Raw genomic sequence first — 20,169 nt, forward strand, 5'->3', positions numbered from 1 at the left:
ATAGAATAAACAATGTTAGAAGTTGTGGTGATTTCAGTAGCTCTTAGTGACTTGTGCAAATGTTGTTTTAATTTTATCAGAATAGTTGTAAAGGTGGAGAAGATGTCTTAGAAAAACTGAAGCAATCAAATGAACGCTACAGGCAGGATGTTGAGAGGTATTATGAAAGGAAGCGTCACCTTGATAAAATCAAGATGCTGGAGAGGAAACGACCTTGGGTGGTAAGATTCCCTTTTATTTTGGATGCTATTCATAAAATTCAGAATAACTGTATTTATCTGTGGGTAAATTTAAATAGAGCCTTGAATTAAAAAATATCGGTTTTGCCTAAAATTATATATTTGTTATATATACAGAGTTGCCTGCTGGTGTAATTTATTTTTAGGACTCTGCTATATTTTATAGTTTTGATTAAAGAAACGTTTATCAAAGCTGAAGTCCAGCCATACCTTCAGTTCTGCACAGCTGTATAGGCTCCTCTCTTTGTACTGATATTGTTTACTCTGATTTCACTGCAAACAGAGCTTCTCACACTCTGTTAGAATCCTGCAGCGAGTCATATAGAGCTCCCCTTATTTCATGGCTGCATGGTTTCCAATATCTTCTAGCACTTTCCTCCCCAGACTACTGTCCCTGGCCCCTTTCATTCATTGGATTTCAGTTCTTTTAATTATGAAGGCTCAACATCACAAGTGGACGTTTCCTAGGGTGGTGGAGGGCTAGTCCAGGGAACCTGGTTCTTATCAGGCAGAAGATGGCTACAATGATGATCCTCCAGAGCTTCCAGGGTTAAGCTTCTGTGGAGGATGTTGATGACCTGCTCAAAGCTATTTATGCGACTTTGGAGATTTAGGAGGCGAAAGTTCTGTAAAGGCAAGAGCAGATTTAACTGGGCCTACAGAAGAATGACAAAGGTTTTTCTAGTAAACAAAATGTGTGATTCCATGCTTGAGGAGTGGGCTGAGCTGGAGCTGGAAATAACTTGGAATCGATTTCCCTTGTACATCGATCCATTCTGGTCATTCTGAAAGATGCGATAGACGAGAAGAATGTTATTCATAAGCGAGCATGGGATTTTACTGTTTTGAATGACATGCACGTCTTCTCTACTATTTGTGTAGTCAGAAATATGGAATTCTGTCTTACACAGTTGAAAGCTCCCTTGGTAGCCGGTAGTCCCAGGAAACAGTTGTTGGAATCGCTTCTTGTGTTGTTTAGGGGCCCATTCACACCAGATACGTTGAGGATGTGCTGGCTGTTTTCTCCTGCACTGCCCCAAAACAAGACAAGGCAATGTGCCTTTTCACAGATGGACACCATTCACACCACCGCGTTGTTAGACATACTGGTAACACTGTTTCCAGTAGCCTTCAAGGAGAGCAGTGTTCCCTGTCTTTTTTGTTTTGTGTGATTTAAAATGAGAACATCCTTAGGACGTCCTTTTAAACTTTGACCTGGTGACGTATTTCCTGTCTTAGTGGGTGGAACCTTTGTCAAACATGCTGTCCTGGAAGATTACTGAAATTAGAGTTACAGGTAAGTCTAAAACTGGTTAGAATGTGAAAAGGTTAGAACCTCTGTCACGTTTTTTTTTTTTTTTTTTTTTTTTTTTTTTTTGTATTGTTGTCTGTGTCCCTGTTTGGTAGAATTGCTCGCACTCTTGTTCCTGGTGACCACTGTTCCTGTACAGAACGTGATTAGAAATCTAACATTATTGAGTTGTTACAAGAACAGAACGTGAGGGCAAATTTTCTAATGGGAAAACCTGTTGTGGAGAACTATCACTTCAGAGAGATCTTCTGTTACATGCTGCTGTGCCTCTGGGCCAGGAATTGAAGGCAAATCACCCAGATGGGACACATATAGCAAAAACAAACCTGACGAGGCTCATAAAGCGGCCCCTTTCAATAAAAATCATAGCAGCATGCAGCTCTGCATGCTGATTTAAAATCATCTTACATTCACCAGTTAAACAAACTTGTTTTTCATTTACTTACAAATAAAGTTCATCTACTTCCTGGTCCACTTCTGGCACAAATGATGTAATGTGGCAAAGCGTTGCATCCTGGGAAGGTTATATCAGCAGAGCATTCCTCATCTGTAATCTCATAAGATCTCAGGGAAAGGCATTTTCCTCCCCTGAGATGTGCATGGTAACAAGTCTAGTCACGTGCCAGAAATCCAGGAAGTAAAAGAGCTAGTAACCTGCCCTTAGTTAACATGCCACTGTCAGAAGACTGGGGAAGAAAAGAGAAATAAGGTATGCAAAGAATACAAAGCCTGCAATTATCTAGAAGTATGCGTTTGTAGATTGTCAGTACTAAACATTTCTAAAGGTGTGTTTGTTGTTATTTTAACGATATGGGTAAAGTTCTTCCGTCCTTCTATCCATAACAAAACAAAAGTAAAAAAACTAAACTTTCCATACCCCAATAATGCATGTTTTTTTATACGTCAACGTTTTAAACAAATGTCATTATATAGTGGTATGTTTTAGGAGTTAAACTTCACGTTATGTTTTTGTCATCAGGAATATGAAAGTTGTCGTCAACAACATGAAGAGGTGAAACAAAAACGTGAGAAGTTAAAGGAAGAACTTAGAAAAAAACAAGAATCTCAAGAGCCTCTTGCCCAAAAAGTCCAGCAGTATGATAAGCAGCACAAGCAAATTGATGGCAAAATTAAAGAGAAAGTAAGTGCTGACGTGCCAATACTAAAGCATACGAGTTGATAGGGGTACTAGGAAGCTTGGTTGGTAATTGCATTACAGAGTGTCGCATAAAGTGGTAGAGCGCAGGTTCCTGGAGGTGGTGAGCTTTTGCCATAATCTGCAAGTGTTAGGATCCCTTAGGATGCAGCTACACTGCAGGGCCTCAAGCCCTCAGTAGTGGGCCTTAAACCCACGTCTCCTGGTAGAACTTAGCTCCTTAAGTTTTCCCGGGATTGGATCGAGCTGTCGTCTTCAAACAAGTACTTGGGATTCGGAATAAAAGAGTCACAACAAATAGTGTATTCACTCTATATTCAAAGGTTTATTGTTAAAATGAAAGGTTGTATGTGAAACTAAAAGGGGGGTGGCAGAGCATAAACCAATGAAAATCATGCACGTATACAAGACTACTCATGATGGTAAGGATCAAGAGACACCCTGGAGGGGGTGGGGGATTTGTAAAGTAAATAACCAGAAGACACAAACAGAGATAAGAGAGACAATTTTGCAAAGGCTAACATTTTAGAAATGTTATCTTGATCTGGTTTCTGTGGAATATACTGAAAGACACAATTTTTCTTGCTCAGACATTGGCTATGTATAACTAAATGAAATGAACACTCTTTCTGCAAGGCCATAATCCGCACGTATACACATCATATTTGCAGATTGTGGCACACACTCCTTGACGCAGAAGTTACTTCGGCATCTAGCTCAATTCTCAGCATGCCAAGAATATAATCGGACTGTGCACTGATGGGCACATGCGTGGTGCAGTGTGCACAGAAAGTTACTAAAATGGGGGGAAAGTGTTTTGGTAAATGTCTCTTCTGCCAAAACACAAAGCAGGTTTAGTTGTGCTTTACGTAGTATATTCACATTAGGATGTTCTTATTCACCTAGCATAACTTCAAAAAATAAAATTGCTGCTTACCTTTGCTGAAAAAAGCATAAAGTAGAGAGGCATTCAGAGGAGAAGTTTTAGGCTAATACAGTGAATAGACACCTTGTGGTTGACTGATCCTTTGAAGAGGAAGGAATAAATATGGTCAGTCTTTTTAACCTAAACAGTATACAGTAAATATTGCCTTTGAACATGCCTACTTCTCAGATGCACTGACTGTTAAGGGCATTAACTAAGGACTTGTGTGTGTTGGTTTAAGTGAAATCTTAGTCTCAGCCTAAAGTTAAAATTGCAAATTTTGCAGCAACTGTCCTTGCTAATCTGGAGCTCTTTAGATTGCCATACACTGACTCCAAAATTCGAGCTGTGGGCGGCTGTACTGGCACTACTCCGTTCGACAAAGTTTTTTTTTTTTTGCAATCGGCTTCTGTCAAAGGAGTCCGACTGAAAATTGCTGGAAGATTCCCTCTATGGTACAGTATATGGCCAGACTTTGTCTCCGTGGCTGTTTCACAGTACAATCAGTAAGATATCAAATCGATCACTTACACTCAGAAAATAGGTTGATTTAAGAAGTTTACAGTTTGGTGAAAATACGTGACTACTTTCTGAATGCCTTACAACTAAAAACATTCATCATTTAGGTGTATTTAGAGTTTATTATAAAACATAACAGGATTTTTTATTCTTTACCTTTTTAAAAGGTGACTGAAATTCGTGAAACTTCACAGAAGTGTAAACAGAACCAGGAAGTTTTGGAAAGGAAAGAAAAGCAGGTCTGTAATTTGAACCATGCCTTTTAAGTATCGAGTGATAATTAAGGCAGTCACATCCCCTGTTGCTTTCCTACTTCTAGAATGGTCAACATAATTCTATCTGGCTCACATATTGATGTACTAGCTTGTTTTTACTACCTTTCTGCTGTGTGTGCATATGTACCTTAGTTGCTGTTTTACTTAATAGAGCTTTGTGCTTTGTTTTTATTTTCCCAGTTTGGGAATAAGGCCAGATATTTACAACACAGTGTTTTGCCTTTTCTTGTTTAGTCCTAAGTTCCATTTTACATAACGTAGTATTTAAAATGGCTTATGATTACATTATCTTGTTATTGGCCAATGTGACTTGTCTTTAATATTTTGAAACAGATAGAAGATATCCAACAGAAGTTGAGAATGAAGAAAGATGAAGAACAAGACCGACAGAAAAAAATTGTTAATATGCGTAAGATGATTGAAGATTGGCGAAATGAGCTAAGATCTGTGGGAAACGTAGAAGAATTTCAGCAGGAGATGGATGATATTGGTCGCGAACTAGCTCATATACAGGAAGAAAAAGCCAATGCTGAAAATGAAATGAGTGACTTGCGTATGGAGAGGAGAAATGGAGAAAAAGAAAAGATAGGTGACTTTGGAATAGTTATTTCTATATTTATGTGCTAAACATGACCATTATTTTCTTTTTTGCTTTCTGTTTTCTTTCTTCTTTTAGGCACATAACAGCAGTTTTACATGTTCTAGCGATGTACTCCTTTTGGTTTGGAGGAGTACACTTCCCAAACTCTTCCTTGAATTTGGCTGCTGTGTTGTCAGACTGGTGAAAGTGGGTGTAGGGAAACCTGTGGTGGGGTCGGGTTGGTTGGCCATGCAGGGTTGCTGCACAGACAAAGTCAGAGTGGCGGTTGTTCTGGTGCAGTGGTTAGACCAAGGTGGGGTGTTCTGATCTGTGGAAAGGGTGAGGTTGGGGAGTTTTGAACTTCGGTGGGGTGGTGACTAATGGAGAGGGTGCTGGCAGGGTTGGGGGCTCTAGTGGGAGTAGTGGGAGTGGGCTGCTGGGAGTACACTCGCCAAATTTCTTACAGCTGTTTTTATTCTGCTTATGACATGTCCTCCTTCTCCGACATGCATGGGATCTTGCCGCCATATTTCTGACCCCACAATATAGTAACGGTATTTAGTATAAGCATGGACGCAGCCTTCAGAGATCATACGCTATCGAGGATGCGGGGACATATGCCACCATACTGCTTGTATCACTACAGCAGGGATTTGCTAGGGCAATATGTCGGCAATGGACTTGCATTGCTGCACATGTTGGGATTGAAAAAGCATGATCACAGTGACAGACATACATGACTTTGCATGCTTGGCCACCTAATTGTTAGAAAATATAAGTTATAGAAGCATCATCCTGTGTGTCTTGCCTCATATTAATGACGCAACTGTCTACCATATTGGAGAAGACTGAGGGATGGGGAGTATGCATACGAAGTTATATCTGGAGTTCAGCTTTAAAAATTGGTCTTTCTAAATACAGTTTTTTTTTATTAAACTAAAAACATTTTCTATCGTAGGCACTGGCTGATTTTTTTCAATGTTTTGTATGTTTTCTGTGTACTCAGTTTCCCCTTTTTTTTTTTTTTTGTTTCTTTTTTTTTTGAATGCGAGAAACATTTAATACCTCCTGAATAATAACATAGGACAAACATTACCAACTAATGTAATGCTTGTCCTATATTATTTTGAAATTGAAAAATCTTCAACATGAAGATAGGTGGGAAACAAAAACTTTACTTCCTATATCCTTTGCTTAATAATAAGATCGCTCACTTGGCTAGTGCTATATCAGGAGTGAACCACACCTGGGGGGGAGCAACTTCTCCAAGTGCAAGTATCACATGTCCAAAGACTAAGGTTTTTGTTTCTGAGAAATAATTTTATGCCAGTATACTGTTGGAGTGTTTGTAACAGCAAACAAACAATACCTCTCCATTCCTGTCTGCAAAGACAGCTGGCTACTGAGAGTAAAGTTTAGACGTAAAATTGGATGACCGCAACCGGCCAACATATGGAACGTAATCCTTTATTCTGCTAAAACAGGGTTCAGGAAGCTACAAATCTCTGATGCTTTCAATGCTTAACATTGCCTATTCATTGACTATAGTGTTGTTTGTTTAGTGTATTGGTGTAGTTGTTTATGTTCATTTTTGTCTTTATTTTTCACAGACAAAGCTAATCGACTTAAGCAGTATGATAATTTACTCAATCTAAAAGAACAAAACTTGCAAAAGAAATTTGCAGACACTTACAATGCAGTTGTTTGGCTTAAAGAAAATAAAAATCAGTTTAAGAAACGTGTCTGTTTTCCCATTATGTTAGAGGTGGGTCTATTTCAGAAAATGTTTGTTATATGCTTCATTATGCTTGCCATGTATGAGAAAAAGCTACCAAGCTTGCTGGGATTCAAGAAAAACCCTTAACCACTTGAGTGTAATACCCCTTTATTACAAGGTCATTTTGTATCGTTTTCAGCACTTTAATAGTTTGACAGTTTATTGGTCATGCAACACTGTACTCAAATGAGTTTTTGACAGAATTTTTTTAAACGGATCTTTCTTTTAGTTAAAAAAATAAAAAAACATGTTTTTATTTAATATAAAAACCTTTTACTTTCTGTTTAAAATAAAAAAAAATGCCAAGACAACCCCGCCCCCAAATAACCATTTTTTTGTAAAATAGACCCCTCAAGTGGATCTAATTTTTTGCCTCAATGTTTTGGAAATGGATGCACAAGCTGCTGCTGAGCAGTTAATTCATTCCCAATTCATAAATTGCTATGATTTCTTTCACTGCTCTGTTGTAATCAACAATGCACACACATGATTGGTCATCACAGTGTTCACAAGGTACCAAGCTGCTTTTTTTTTAAATTTATTTTTAGTTTTTTACATGCTCTAAACAATAATTTTTGCAGTTGTTAATTCACTATTTTGTTTTTTTCTTCTCTTCGCAGATTAATGTCAAAAATAATAAGTATGCAAAATATGTGGAAAATCACATTTCATTAAATGACATGAAAGCCTTCGTGTTTGAAAGCCAAGAGGACATGGAGGTATTTTTGAAAGAGGTGAGTTGTGGGGGTGTGGATTTTTTTTTTTTAGGTTCTTTGTTGATGCTATATATTTTCATACACAGCCCAGTTTAAACCGCAGTATTTGATTTATTAGTGACAGGTTTTTCTTTTGTGGTTCCGCTGTTTCATCTAGCTAGCAGCTTCTTGCTAGTTAGATCTTCCTCCCACTTCCTGTTTTGATAAAACTCAGGGTTTTGCTGTCAGCAGAACATCTTGCGCCCTCTATCTTAAAGACTATCCTCAGGGAAATAAAAAATAAGTCCCCTTGCAGTGCAAGAGTCTATCTAGGGTAGCTGTGTAAAGGCCTTTCACTTACCTGATCCCTGCTTCCCTGGCAGTCGCTGCTGCGCTACAGCTAATTGTATCCTCACATATGATGCACGGATATGGGCACAGCGGGAGGGAAAGGATGTGGGTCCTGGCGTTGGAGCGTAGAGAAGCTGGGATCAGGTAAGTTAGTCATTTTACACAACTACCTTAGAGCTAAAAGAGAAATATGAGACTGAAAATCACTCATCCTCATAGTTCTAGCCAACCTGTGACAATGAAAGTGTCACAGGTCGGCTCAATAGTTCGGGAAGTGAGTGAACACATACCGTCGCTCGCTCACTTCTCGATCTATCCCTACAGAGAGCCGTGACTGTCACTCACGGCTCACTGCAGGGATTCCCCCCCTCCCCGCTCCGATCCTCCAGCGCTAACTGGCGGAACGGACGGGGGAGAGGGCGGGTACAGCTGGCTCTGCCTCTAGATAGGCAGAGCCAGCTGTCAATCCTGCAGCTGGGTGGATCTCAACAGTAAAGTCGGGATCCGTCCTGGCTGCCACGTCTCAGTATAGCTCGCGGTATACTGAGCTTTGGGTGACGGGAGGACACTAGTTTGTGTCCTCACGTTACCCTTAGGGCTTTTCCACATAGTTGTCCTAACCCCATAGTTCTCCTTTTTAAATGAGCAGTTAATCCTTGCAGTGTGGGGGCAGCCCCACTGCAAGGGGAGATTTTTTTTTTCCTGGCGATTAGGCTTTAAACGTACTCTGTATATATTCCTATAGAGGATCCACAGGGATAAATGTGCGCTTATGCATGAAACCTTTTGCTGCCAAGGCCCTTCCCTTTTTTTTTTTTCTCAGTTTTTTTGCACACATGATGTAATCCACATTTAGGTCTGAAAAATACTTCAAACCACCAAAACAGTATATATTTTCTGAATGCCAACACCCCGTAGACTAATAATAGAGGAGGTTCCAATGAGCAAATGGATACCTAACATGCCCAGGTTAAAAATTGCGTGCGTCCGTGAAATGGCGACAAAATTCAACAAAAGTCCATAGACGCTTTAAAAGCCCCTACAGGTCATCAATTTAGAGATGCGCATAAATATTGGCCCTAAAATTATTGCTCTCTGCATGCGCGACGATAACCATCATGTGGATGATATGCGCGTTTGATGTTTTCGTACGTAGGCGCTCCTAATGCATGTTTGCGTGAATGCGCTCGCGGGGGACTTTAAAACATTTTACATTTTTACATTTTATTCTATAATGTTTTACCTGCTATCGCATAGGCAGGGCTTACAAGTCCCCCATGTGATAGCATATTGGCAGTGACAGGTCCTCTTTAAGATGATACCAGGGGTCCAAAAGACCCCTAGTATCACCTTTCCACTTTAAATAAGCAATTGAAGTGCAAATTGAATACTGCTCAGGGACCGGACATGATGCAATCCGCGTCACCCCCGGTCTCATAGAGCGGGGAAGAGATCTGTGACTGAAAGTTCGACTCTCTCCTTCCCAGCTTCCCGCCGCCATCCGAAATGCCAGTCCCGGGCCTGCAGGAGGAGCAGCGGAGCCCAGGAAACACGGGGGGGTGGGCACTTTGCCGGCCCTTAGAAGCGATCTGGCAGGAGATGAGCTGCCAGAAATGCTTCTATTGTAAAGCCGGCTTTACAAAGGTAAACAGAGTTCTGGTGGTTGAATCTGTTTACAGGGCCGTTCTGCCAATGACGTACTAGGTACGTCCGTGGCTGCGAAAGGGTTATCCTGATTAATTCTGCTTGCGTGGTTCAGTTATGGCCATACCTGTAGTTTTAAGGATTACTTTCCTGTTTTAAATATCTTTATGTAAATAGTTTGCATACTTTTTTAGCACACCTGCATAGTATGAGCAAAAGAGGATTAGGAGCGGTATATTTTTATTTTTCATAAGTAATCCTGCATAATTCTAATACTTTGACTAAGTGTTTGGATGCTAACTTTAAACAACTGTGTTGCTGGAAAACAGTTCACTGAGAGGTTTGCTGTAGACTTCATTAAAACCTACTATGGCATTCTGTGTATATGTTCATCTGTGATCATTTCTGTATTGCCATTTACTATTTATGTATATTTTTTTTCAGGTCCGTGACACTAAAAGATTAAGGGTAAACGCTGTATGTTCACCTGCAGAACACATTGCAGACCAAAAGCCATTAAAGCCAATCACTGAGTTGGAGTAAGCTGTCGTCCTTTTGTTCTTCACATAGCACAGTGTTCTACTATGCGTGTTATTCTAGTTATAAAATGGGAGCTAAAAACTTTTTCTTTACCACTACCCACCCTGGATGTTCTCTTTCATGTGAAACATATTGCTTTAACTGAAGGCATGATGCTCACCCAGACCTAGTTTTGTATAGAAGTGTAATAACAATAGATCTGTACAAAATTATTACCCACAACTGTACAAGACTGTACAACCACAAAATGGTGATCACACATTTGAATGATAAATAATTGTGCATTACACAGTGTGCATTTCTAAACTGTTACAAAAAATGCACTAAACGCTTCCACTTTACTGAATTATTGTTATGTTTGGAGAGGGCTTTGTCTTTGATATTGTAAACTGGCATGGTCTACCTTTTATACTATCACAATTGCCTGATGCGCAGTTCCTCCATTTTTCATGCACCTTGTTCATCAATGTAACAGCAAAAAGTTTCCCAGCACACTCACCAGCCAGCATGCAAAAAAACTTGTCTCACTGCTAAGGTTAAAAACAGAGGTTTAGATACACGTCTTCTGCAGAAAATGTGAAAGCCGCGCCAAGGCACCTCCTATATAGTGCGGTCCGAACTCTAAACTATGAGAGTCTCCATCTTGGAGCACATGTGTCAAAAGATCAAATTGGGTGCAGGTTTGTCAGGAGTTTGTCATCAATGTGTCTGTGTTCCCTATAGTAACAAAGAATCCTTTTCCCTTACCCTCTGCTTTTGCTAGTTTTGGTTCAGTCGTAAGAGGGTTATCCTGTCAGACTGCCACCACTCTGGAGCTTGCATGCACCCAATGTAATAAGCTCAGCTTGAATCACCTCTTTTTGACCACACCCTAACTTGACTTGGGATACTGGGACAATGGCTAATTAAAAATATAATAGATTAGTGTATTCTTAGTGATGATGTGCCAATAACAAAACAGGGAATACACCACCCCGCCTATAGATACATGCCTACTCTCCCTAATGGCAAATTTAGCTTTTTTCACTGGGGTTAAGATAGTTTCACAAACTATAAAATCGATGCTTTGTCATTCTTCTTGCAGACAATATGGTTTCTTCTCTTACTTGAGAGAGCTGTTTGATGCTCCTCAGCCAGTGATGAATTATTTAGTCTTCCAGTATCACGTGCACGAAGTTCCTGTAGGAACAGAAAAGACTCGACATGTGATAGAAAAAGTAAGTGGTGAGAAATGACATTCAAGGTTCTTGAAATGTACAGTACAATTAAAATACTTTATTTGACTTATTTTAGCAGTAATAGCTCTGTTTTTTAAATCCTGTCAAATGTTCTACACCAGGGGTGCCCACAATTTTTTGTATTGAGATCTACTTTTTAAATGAGGAGCCCAATGATATCTACCATCGATCTACCTCCCTCCTTTGTTCTGAAGTCAATGGCACCCCAGCCATGCCCCCATGCCCGCAGTGCGTTCGCTTGCACCAACACGTGGCACATTCCTGTGTTCTGGTCCAGTGCGATCGGAAAAAATGCTGCATCCGCTATTTTTTCAGATCGCATTGGACCGGAATGCAGGCATTGTGGTTTCCGCGTTTTGGTGACTTGAATTCACCGCCACGGCCCCTCCCAGCCCAGAACGCAGGTGGAGTTTACCATGCGATACAGTGCGTTCCGGCAGCTAATGCCGCTGGAACGCACTGTACTGTAACTTGTGTAAACAAACCCTACACCGTCCTAAAACATTGCATTCTTTGATTCAGGCATTATCTGCATTCAGGTGCGGGAAAGGGCGTGGTGATGCATTGAAGTTAATGTCATCATAGCCATGCCCCCCCACCCATATTGCAATCGCCTTCACCTGAACGCGTGGCACATTAGTGCCTGCGTTCCGGTTCAGTGCAATCTGCAAAATTAGTGCTTGCAGCATTTTTGCAGATCGCACTAGACCGGAACGCAGGCATTAATGTGCCACGCGTTCGGGTGATCGACCCTGAGTGCAATACAGTGCGTTCCAGAGTCTGACCGCTCTGGAACGCACTGTGCGTTCCCCATCCTCAGTGCGTTTTGGCACTATTGTGGCCAGAACGCACTGGGTCGCATTGCGACCGGCTCAGTTGTGGGGTGGGAGGGGGTGTGGCGGTGTGTTTAAGTGAATGACACCGAAGCCACGCCCTTCGGCCGCAATGCGATCGGCCGCACGGAAACGCAAGGCACAGGCAACAATAAAAATCTGACGGGTGTTCTAATCCCTTCAAGTCTTTTTTTTTTTTCTTAATTGGCTTCAGTTGCACTTGCAGTTGTCTTGAGTGTTGTCGTGCTCAAGATAAGCGAATGGGATTCGTTGCGCGTTCTGCCGCACATAGCTTTGATTGACAAAATACCTTGGTGTGAGCAGGGATTTAGAAAACATCCTAATCTTGCATATTTCATCATGATACTCTCTCCAACTGTCACGGCATGCAGGAATTCAATTTAACACATTCCCATGGCTTCCTGAAGTGGCCAGTATGAAACCAGGCCAGATTTTGCTTTGCATTCTAGCACACTGGCAAGCATGAGCTGCATGAGTCCGAAAACTTTACAGACCTCAAGGGGTCACCTGGTTCAATTAATCACTCTCCTATAACATAGTTAAAGCTAAACAAGCAAACAGAAATCTTTGATAATAAGTAAAGGATTGCACAGTTATAACTCAGATTCTCAAATAAGCCTCATGGAGAAGGCGTCGATTGTACACTATAGCTACTAGTGAGCTACTAGTAACATTCACAATTGACAACCCAGCTCTTCTGTGTAGTCCACTTGCTGTTGGTAAATCCAATAAGGAGGAAAGAAATTCACAGTCGTAGTTTCTGCCTATAGGATTTCTGTATAGGACGTTAGCTGTATGTAGGAAAAATAATTGTCCAAATTTATTCTACCTTCATTTAATATGTTTATGATTTTGCAATATCCTAAAACCTTTAAAGGCAAACCTTCACCAACGAACCTTGTTAAAAACTCTTTCACAAAAAACATCTTATGAAAATGATATCATGTATGTTTCTAATTCTCCCTTTTCATTGCATTTGTCCTCAATTATTTAGGTGATTAAAGAGACCAAACTCCGGCAGTTGTACACAGCAGAAGAAAAATACTCCACAAAGGTATCTGCGTATACTAACAATGTAATCTCAAGTAACAATCCTTTGAGGGATCCCAGGTTACTCACAGTCACTGTGGATCCGGAGGAGAGGAGACAGGTTCTTGAACAATATAAGGTAAAGAACAGAGATTATGTAGTGTCAAGTGGCAGTCTGTCTAGAAAGTATGGCATTTTGCAACTAAATTGTTGCACCTTTTAAATAACATTATCTAAATGATCTGCTAGAATTTCTTGATTGTGGACTCCATACAGAAGCATTGAACCAGTGGTCTTTGGCTGAGGAAACATTTAATACTTTAGTGCAGTGCTATGGTAGTTGCTATGTATAAAAACAATTGTGTTCAAACAAGATGAGGAAGCTGTGTAACGGTCTTAAAGCACTCCTATAGTGTCTAAATGGCTTCTAAGGTTAGACAACTTCTAAAGTGTATGCATTTTGTCATGCCTGCATGTAAATTGTTTATTCATTATATAAATCCCTTGGATCCTAGGCCTAGGCTGTAAACAGGACCACACAGTTTCGCCAAGTGGGCACTAATTGCCTTCATTGCAGATGTCCAATATCGGTACTTCTGCAGGCCACTGAGGGGCTGGCATTTCATTTTTAAGTTGCAAGGCATGAAGTTTAACATCAGGAGGGATGAGTAAGTGCCAAAATAATTTTAAGTGTAGTTCCACTTTTGCAGCAAAATTGGCATAACATCGTATTTTTCGCTCCTTAAGACGTACTTTTTTCCTCCCAAAAGGTGGGCAAAAATGTCTGTGCGTCTTATGTAGCGAATGTGTACACGGGGGGGGATCCCTATCGCCCGACGCCTGGGACATGCAGTTTCGGGCGCCAGGCGAGTAGTCTTTTTGTACATTTAGCCCTGCTCCTGACAAGCGGAGCTAAATGTATAGACTAACTGATTAGATCACGTGTATGAAAGGAGCAGCGGCGATCCTGTCCGTTCTCCGTCTGCTCTGTGTGATCACTGAGACCGTGGCGCTGTAATCACAGCGCCACTTGTCTCGGCTGTCAGGAACTACACGCGTCTTATGGTCAGGTGCGTGTTATGGACCGCAAAATACGGTATTTTATGTTTGTTATATGTTCCCAATTACATGGCATAACTTAAAAAAATTGAATTGCTGCTTTCATTGTATGTGTTTAACCCCTTCATGACTGAGGCCTTTTTTTCATTTTTTTTGTACCCATGTTATATTCCACATTTTAGGCCTGAAAATTAGGGAGGGCTTACAAGCCCCCCCCATGTGATAGCAGATGGTGCTGACAGGTACTCCTTTAAGGTGATGCTGGGGGTCCAAAAGACCCCCAGTGTCACCTTTACACTGGAAATAAGCTATTGAAGTGACAGGAATTGACTGGGTGACTGAGGTATTTGCTTGCACAACAAGTTGATGAGGAAAGGATTAGGGGGCTGCATTTCACAGAGTGAGGAGAAACGTACAGTAACAAAACAGCGAGAGTCTTGCTAGTAAATAGGTTACAGCTGGGGATGGCATGGTGCAGTGAGGATGGCATAGAAGAGAAAAGTGGAATGAGATGTGTGGCACAGTTTGTTTAGGGTAAAACCAGAAACACAGGCATAATCGCTTAAATTCATAGCCTTTAAAGTCGGAGATTGGGTAGGTGACTCTTGGTGGACTGGAATGTGTGGATGTGTATTCATATATTGCCTGCAGATGTCACCATTGCTCTGATCTCTCCATGCTTGTAAGCTGTATGAAAACTGTACATTTATTTGTTGATGAGACTATTTGCTGCTATACTAATAAACATGATAAAATCCCACTTTAATACTTAAGTCCATGTTTGTTTATATGGTGTGTATGCTACCGCTATTAAAAGTTCCTCCCCCCCCCCCCCCCCCCCCCCCTCATCTGGGTATTTTTGGTGAAACCCCCTCCCTCCAACTTGTGATGGTAATTTTAGGAGATTGAGAAAAGATGCTCTGTGTTAGACGCTCGGATGCATCAACTAACTGATGGTCAAAAGTTGCTAGACAAAAGAGACAATGAACTAAGGTTACGAAAAAAAGAAATTGTGGACATGAAAACCAAAAAGCGACAGCTAGAACAGAGAATTGGCACCAAATTTGATAGGTAAGTGGTTAACAAAGTTTAACTTGTTGCAAATTAATGTCAATGTACACTTCATCTTCCTACAGTGCTGCATCATTTTCCCACAAATCAAATGTGCTGCTCTGTTGAGTGAATGTGAGCAAACAATTGGGTAATTTAGTGCATCACTGTAATATATTGACTTCAGAAACATTTTACTATGTCCTGCAACATTTCGTAATCGGTGGAGCACATTAGTTTAGTGAGATTTTCACTCGGATGATGAAATTAATTCTGAATTCTCGCTAGAAGATAAGGAAAGCAGACATTCAGAAAAATCCACCAGTTTATTACATAAAATCTGTAAAATATTAACAACTCATAATTGGCTATTTAAAGTTTTTATAGCATACACCTACTTTGATCAGTCAGGTCCAGGGCACCAACTCTGTAGCTAGAGTGAACGTTTTCATTTATACAAGTCATGGTATAGCTAGCAGTAGTCAGTCACATTTTACTGGACTTGTTTGTAATGTTGAGGACATGTTGCTGCTTATTTAGGTAGCTTCCTCAGTTCCAATGAGTGTCAGGAACCATCATTTATAGCCACACGCACACCGGCCAAGGCAGATGTTGATTATCCAAGATCAGTATGAGAGGTGTAAAGCTGGCCATACAATGTTCTATTTTTTTTTTCGTTCAACCCTCGGGATAAACAAAAAAGCAGACAACAGTTTCCTCCTTCAATCCTTACAAGCGTTGATCGAGGAATCCCCGCTGTTTGTTTTGTATTCTGACAACGGCCTGTGGCCACTGTCAGAATACCCAAAAAGAGCAGGCAGCTGATTGGCTGCGTTTGTTCAAAGATTTTCGAACCGGCTCCTTTGATAAACTGATTGAGGGATGGGTGCTGTCAATGGCCCAGAGTGTGCAAATTCCAGCCGGTTCCTAAAGAACCGCCTGAAATTCACATGATCTATGGCCAGTTTAAGATTGGGGAACAGCTATGTTTCAATTTACATAATCCCATCTCATGGCGTCAAGACGTATGCGACAGGTGGTTTGTGTTACATGGCTCAAGGTTTGAATTGATTTATTAACACACCTTTCTTCATGGCGATGGACAATTAGTATCTGCAATGACACATTCCATGGGGAAAGTGGCCCTATGTGTCTGTAATTACCCGAGGATGTTCCTGACACTAACTAGAATGGAGGAAGCTGCTTAGTTAAGCAGTGAAAAACGTCAAGAAAAGTACAAATGAATGTGACCAACTACTATTGTACTTGCCACCTACAGTTGGAGTTTTTTTCTCTTGAAAATGGCAGCTTTGTACAAGCTGTGTTCTTGGGAGTGCCAGTCTATTCCAGATTTTTTTTTTTTTTTTTTCTTCATGGTCTCTAATCAGGATATTTTGTATTCTCTAATGTTTACTTGTGAGTTGCTAATATGTATTTTCATATGTGTATATATATGTACTAATTTTTGTAACTCTGTCATTTAAAATATTTCCTTCTAGGTAAAGATACAATGGGGGAATTCATAAACGGTGAATACCACACTCCTGTTGTGCATACGCACAACAAATGTTGGTGCGTGCCCCAGATTCGTTAGAAAAGGGTGCTTGAGTTTGGCGCAAGCACTGCCATTAGCGGTGCAGAGGCGCACTGAGGCCGGTCCATACTGACCCTCTGTCCTTAGTACACCTAAGTCAGTAATTGACATTGGGCGGATTTTGCAGCTAATAATTAGCCTACTATTGGCTATCCAATAAGCAGCAGAGAGGCCTCATGGGGAACTAGTCTCTTGGCACTTCATCAGGCCACTTAGCCACTTCATTGGTTGCTAAGAGGCTGCTGGCTGTGAGGCTGAAGTTGTCTTGGCAACCAATGGCTGTCAGCATTCCCTGTCACTTTGTGTACACGCGGCTGGGAAATCTCCTGGTCAATAGCTGAATGGGGTGGGGAAATGTGTAATTATTTGCTAGGACACTCAGTGTTTATTTTCATTTGATTTTGCTTTGGTAGAGTCTTGTATCATTTTGTCAAATGATTTTAGTAATCTCAAACAACCTGAGTTGCCCAATAAAGGGTAACATTTATTCTCCAAACTTTTTCTGCATTGTTTTTAGCTTGAAACAGTTGGAAATAGAAAATATTAATTTGGAAGAAGCTGAAGAACAAGCAAATGCCAAGATGAGAGAAATTAACCTCCAGAAAGTAAAACTTGTTACCGAATTTACCCACTTAATTACGGTAAGCTTATGAGTTTTTAGCAATTGGGTTTACATATACTTTAATGTTAGTAAATGACCTGAATTTAGCATTAGGAATGGTGGCTAGCTTTCTTGCCTTGTGCTCAGGCCGTTCTCCCACTTTTGATATTACCTGCATGGTGTTTAATTGTTTTCTGGATTCGTTTAGGTTTCTCCAAGAGCCTCAAAACATGTTTGTAGGTTAATTGGTATTTTGGGCACACCGAAAACATCAACATTTTTTAGGAAACTGCAAAAAAAATAATATATTTTCAATAGACTGCTTATTTTTCCTTTTCACCAATGTGTATATGTTCAGAATTTGGGAGATTTTACTTCAACATCATTACATTTTATATATGGGACATTTTGTGGAAAAATTTGTGAGAAATTCTTTCATATTCAGTTTATGAACCAAAACTTATTTACCTGGGGGTGACTAATAAATCTTAAATTTGTAGAGTCAAAGCAAAGTCTCTAAATTGCTATTGCCAGGGTCTGAAAATTAATTAGGCGAGAGGACGCCGGTGCTGACGAGTCACAGCGCACGCCGGTTTAACTGCTAACCAGTGCGCGCTGTCTCACGTTGCGCGCATGAGCCGGATGACATTGGCTGTGACTTGAGTGCACACTTCCGCCACCGCTGGTTAACAGGAAAGGCCCTGCATTCCACACTGCATTCTCGCTGGTGGATAGGGGCGGAGCCAGCTGGCGGCCCAGCGTCTTGTTGTCAGAAGCCGGACACAGCGCGCGCTGGTTATTATTTAAACCGGCGCGCGCTGCGACTCGTCCGGCACCTGGGTCCTCTCGTCGAGGACGAGTTAATTTTCAATCCCTGTAAATTTCAAGGCTCTAGTCCGGTCATGCTGACTGGTGAAATTTTTGACTGACTGGTCAGACAGCCTAAAATTTTTCAAGCCCTGGTTATAGCTGTTACTACATCTGTTTTCTAGGGCTGCAACTAACGAATCGATCATGAGAATAGTTGTGAACTATTCTCATGATCGATTTGTTGGATCCCCTAGCGCTCTCCTCCAGGGCACAGCAAGCAGAGGACGGGTGCAATAGCCAGCCTGCTATTGGCTATTGTATTTGTCCACTACCTGCTGTGTTTACATTTAGCTGCCATCTGTGGAATCTTGCCACTGGCAGCAGTCATTCCCTGGCTGAAGCTTTTCAAGCACAATATGCTCACAATGCAATTGTTAAAAAAAAAAAAAAAAAATTATAAAAAGGTGAGAAAAAGGTAATTTTTGGTTTCAGCCTGACATTCTGCTGTGGGAGGTGTGTTGCAGTGCCATTCATTTCAATGGCACCCCAAGGCGCCTCCCACCCACAGTGTGATTGCTCGCACTGGAATGCTCGGTAGCGCAATGCTGAGGGTTCCAGTGCAGTGCGATTTGCAAAAAATTTAAATAGAAATTGAGGACACCAAATCCGCAATTTCTTTTTCTGCAGCCTCAGCATTCAATGAATGGGAAGCACTCAGTACAGAGGCTTCACATTCCATTCAGAAACTGCTGACAATAAGATATTTACTATCAAGCAGTTTATGAATGGGGAGAAGCCTCCAATGTGAGTGCTACTCCCCATCCAGAAATTCATGAATGAACAGGCTGTGAACTCTGATAAGCTCTCATTGTAATGACAGCCGGTCTCGTCCAATAGAAAACAGTTGGGCGGAGCTAGCTGTCACTGCTAGCTCCGCCCAATCATTTCCTCCTTTTTTTTTCTGTTTTTTCTATTCTGCTCGTATCACAGAGGTACCGAGCAGAATAGCTGACCCGAATGGCGCTCGGCGGCATTCGGCTATTCACTCACTGCTGTTTGGCCCCTATGAGAATAGGCCGAACAGCAACGAGTAGCCTGACTAAAGTTCGGCTAAGCCGATCCAGATGTTGAATTAGCTGAGTCAAACTCCTTCGGCCGACCCGAACCCAGCCGCAGCAAGCCGTTGTACGGCTGATTTCAGTCGGTGTACGGCTGAAATCAGCTGTACACGCCTGAAGTGAATAGCCAAACGGCGTTCGGCTCACTTAACTTCGGGTCGGTTATTCACTCGGCTGCCTTCGACAGCTTTGTGAATAACCCCCTATGTGTCCCCAGTTATTTACAAACACTGGAGTGATCACACGATCACTCCGGTGTTTGTGCTGCACAGAGGATCGGCAAATATCAATGATACTTATCGATCCCCCGCTCGGCCACGCACAGAGCCGCTGTCATTTGGAAACTGACAGGATGACAGCGGCTCCGTTCTCCTGTGCATGGCGTACACCTCAATATGTGTATGTTATGTGGGGGGAGGGAGGGGTTGTGCTTTTTTTTTTATTAGTTTTTTTGTACACTTTTTTTTTTTTTACTGTTGGGGGGGGGCTGCGGCAAAATATCTGGGGTCTAAATAGACCCCTGACATTTCCCTTTTGAAATACAAAAAAAATGGAGGACATAAGAGTCCTCAATTTCTTTTTCTGCAGCCCCAGCACTCAATGAATGGGAAGCACTCAGTACAGAGGCTTCTCATTCATTCACGAACTAATGATAGTAAAAATATCTTACTATCATTAATTTATGAATGGGGAGGAGCCTTTGTAGTGAGTGCTAGTCCCCATTCATAAATTCTTGAATGAACAGGCTATGATGTAAATCACAGCCTGTTCATTCATAACTGGGGACACATAGTACTATGTGT

General features: G+C 41.2%; 1 protein-coding gene across 2 annotated transcripts in view; it reads left to right on the plus strand.

The window, feature by feature from the left end:
- Positions 1-20,169, plus strand: part of SMC5 (structural maintenance of chromosomes 5) — a 67,870-nt gene that overhangs the window by 10,617 nt on the left and 37,084 nt on the right. For both annotated transcript variants that reach the window (XM_018555644.1, XM_018555643.1), the window contains exons 6-16: positions 81-221; positions 2,531-2,692; positions 4,319-4,390; positions 4,760-5,015; positions 6,617-6,771; positions 7,404-7,517; positions 9,918-10,012; positions 11,098-11,230; positions 13,100-13,273; positions 15,095-15,264; positions 17,355-17,478. In XM_018555644.1, the coding sequence (XP_018411146.1) occupies positions 81-221; positions 2,531-2,692; positions 4,319-4,390; positions 4,760-5,015; positions 6,617-6,771; positions 7,404-7,517; positions 9,918-10,012; positions 11,098-11,230; positions 13,100-13,273; positions 15,095-15,264; positions 17,355-17,478 (1,596 nt within the window). The remainder of the gene's footprint in view (positions 1-80; positions 222-2,530; positions 2,693-4,318; positions 4,391-4,759; positions 5,016-6,616; positions 6,772-7,403; positions 7,518-9,917; positions 10,013-11,097; positions 11,231-13,099; positions 13,274-15,094; positions 15,265-17,354; positions 17,479-20,169) is intronic.

This window comes from Nanorana parkeri, unplaced genomic scaffold, assembly GCF_000935625.1.
Source record: "Nanorana parkeri isolate BGI_ZX_2015 unplaced genomic scaffold, ASM93562v1 scaffold206, whole genome shotgun sequence".
NCBI lineage: Eukaryota > Metazoa > Chordata > Amphibia > Anura > Dicroglossidae > Nanorana > Nanorana parkeri.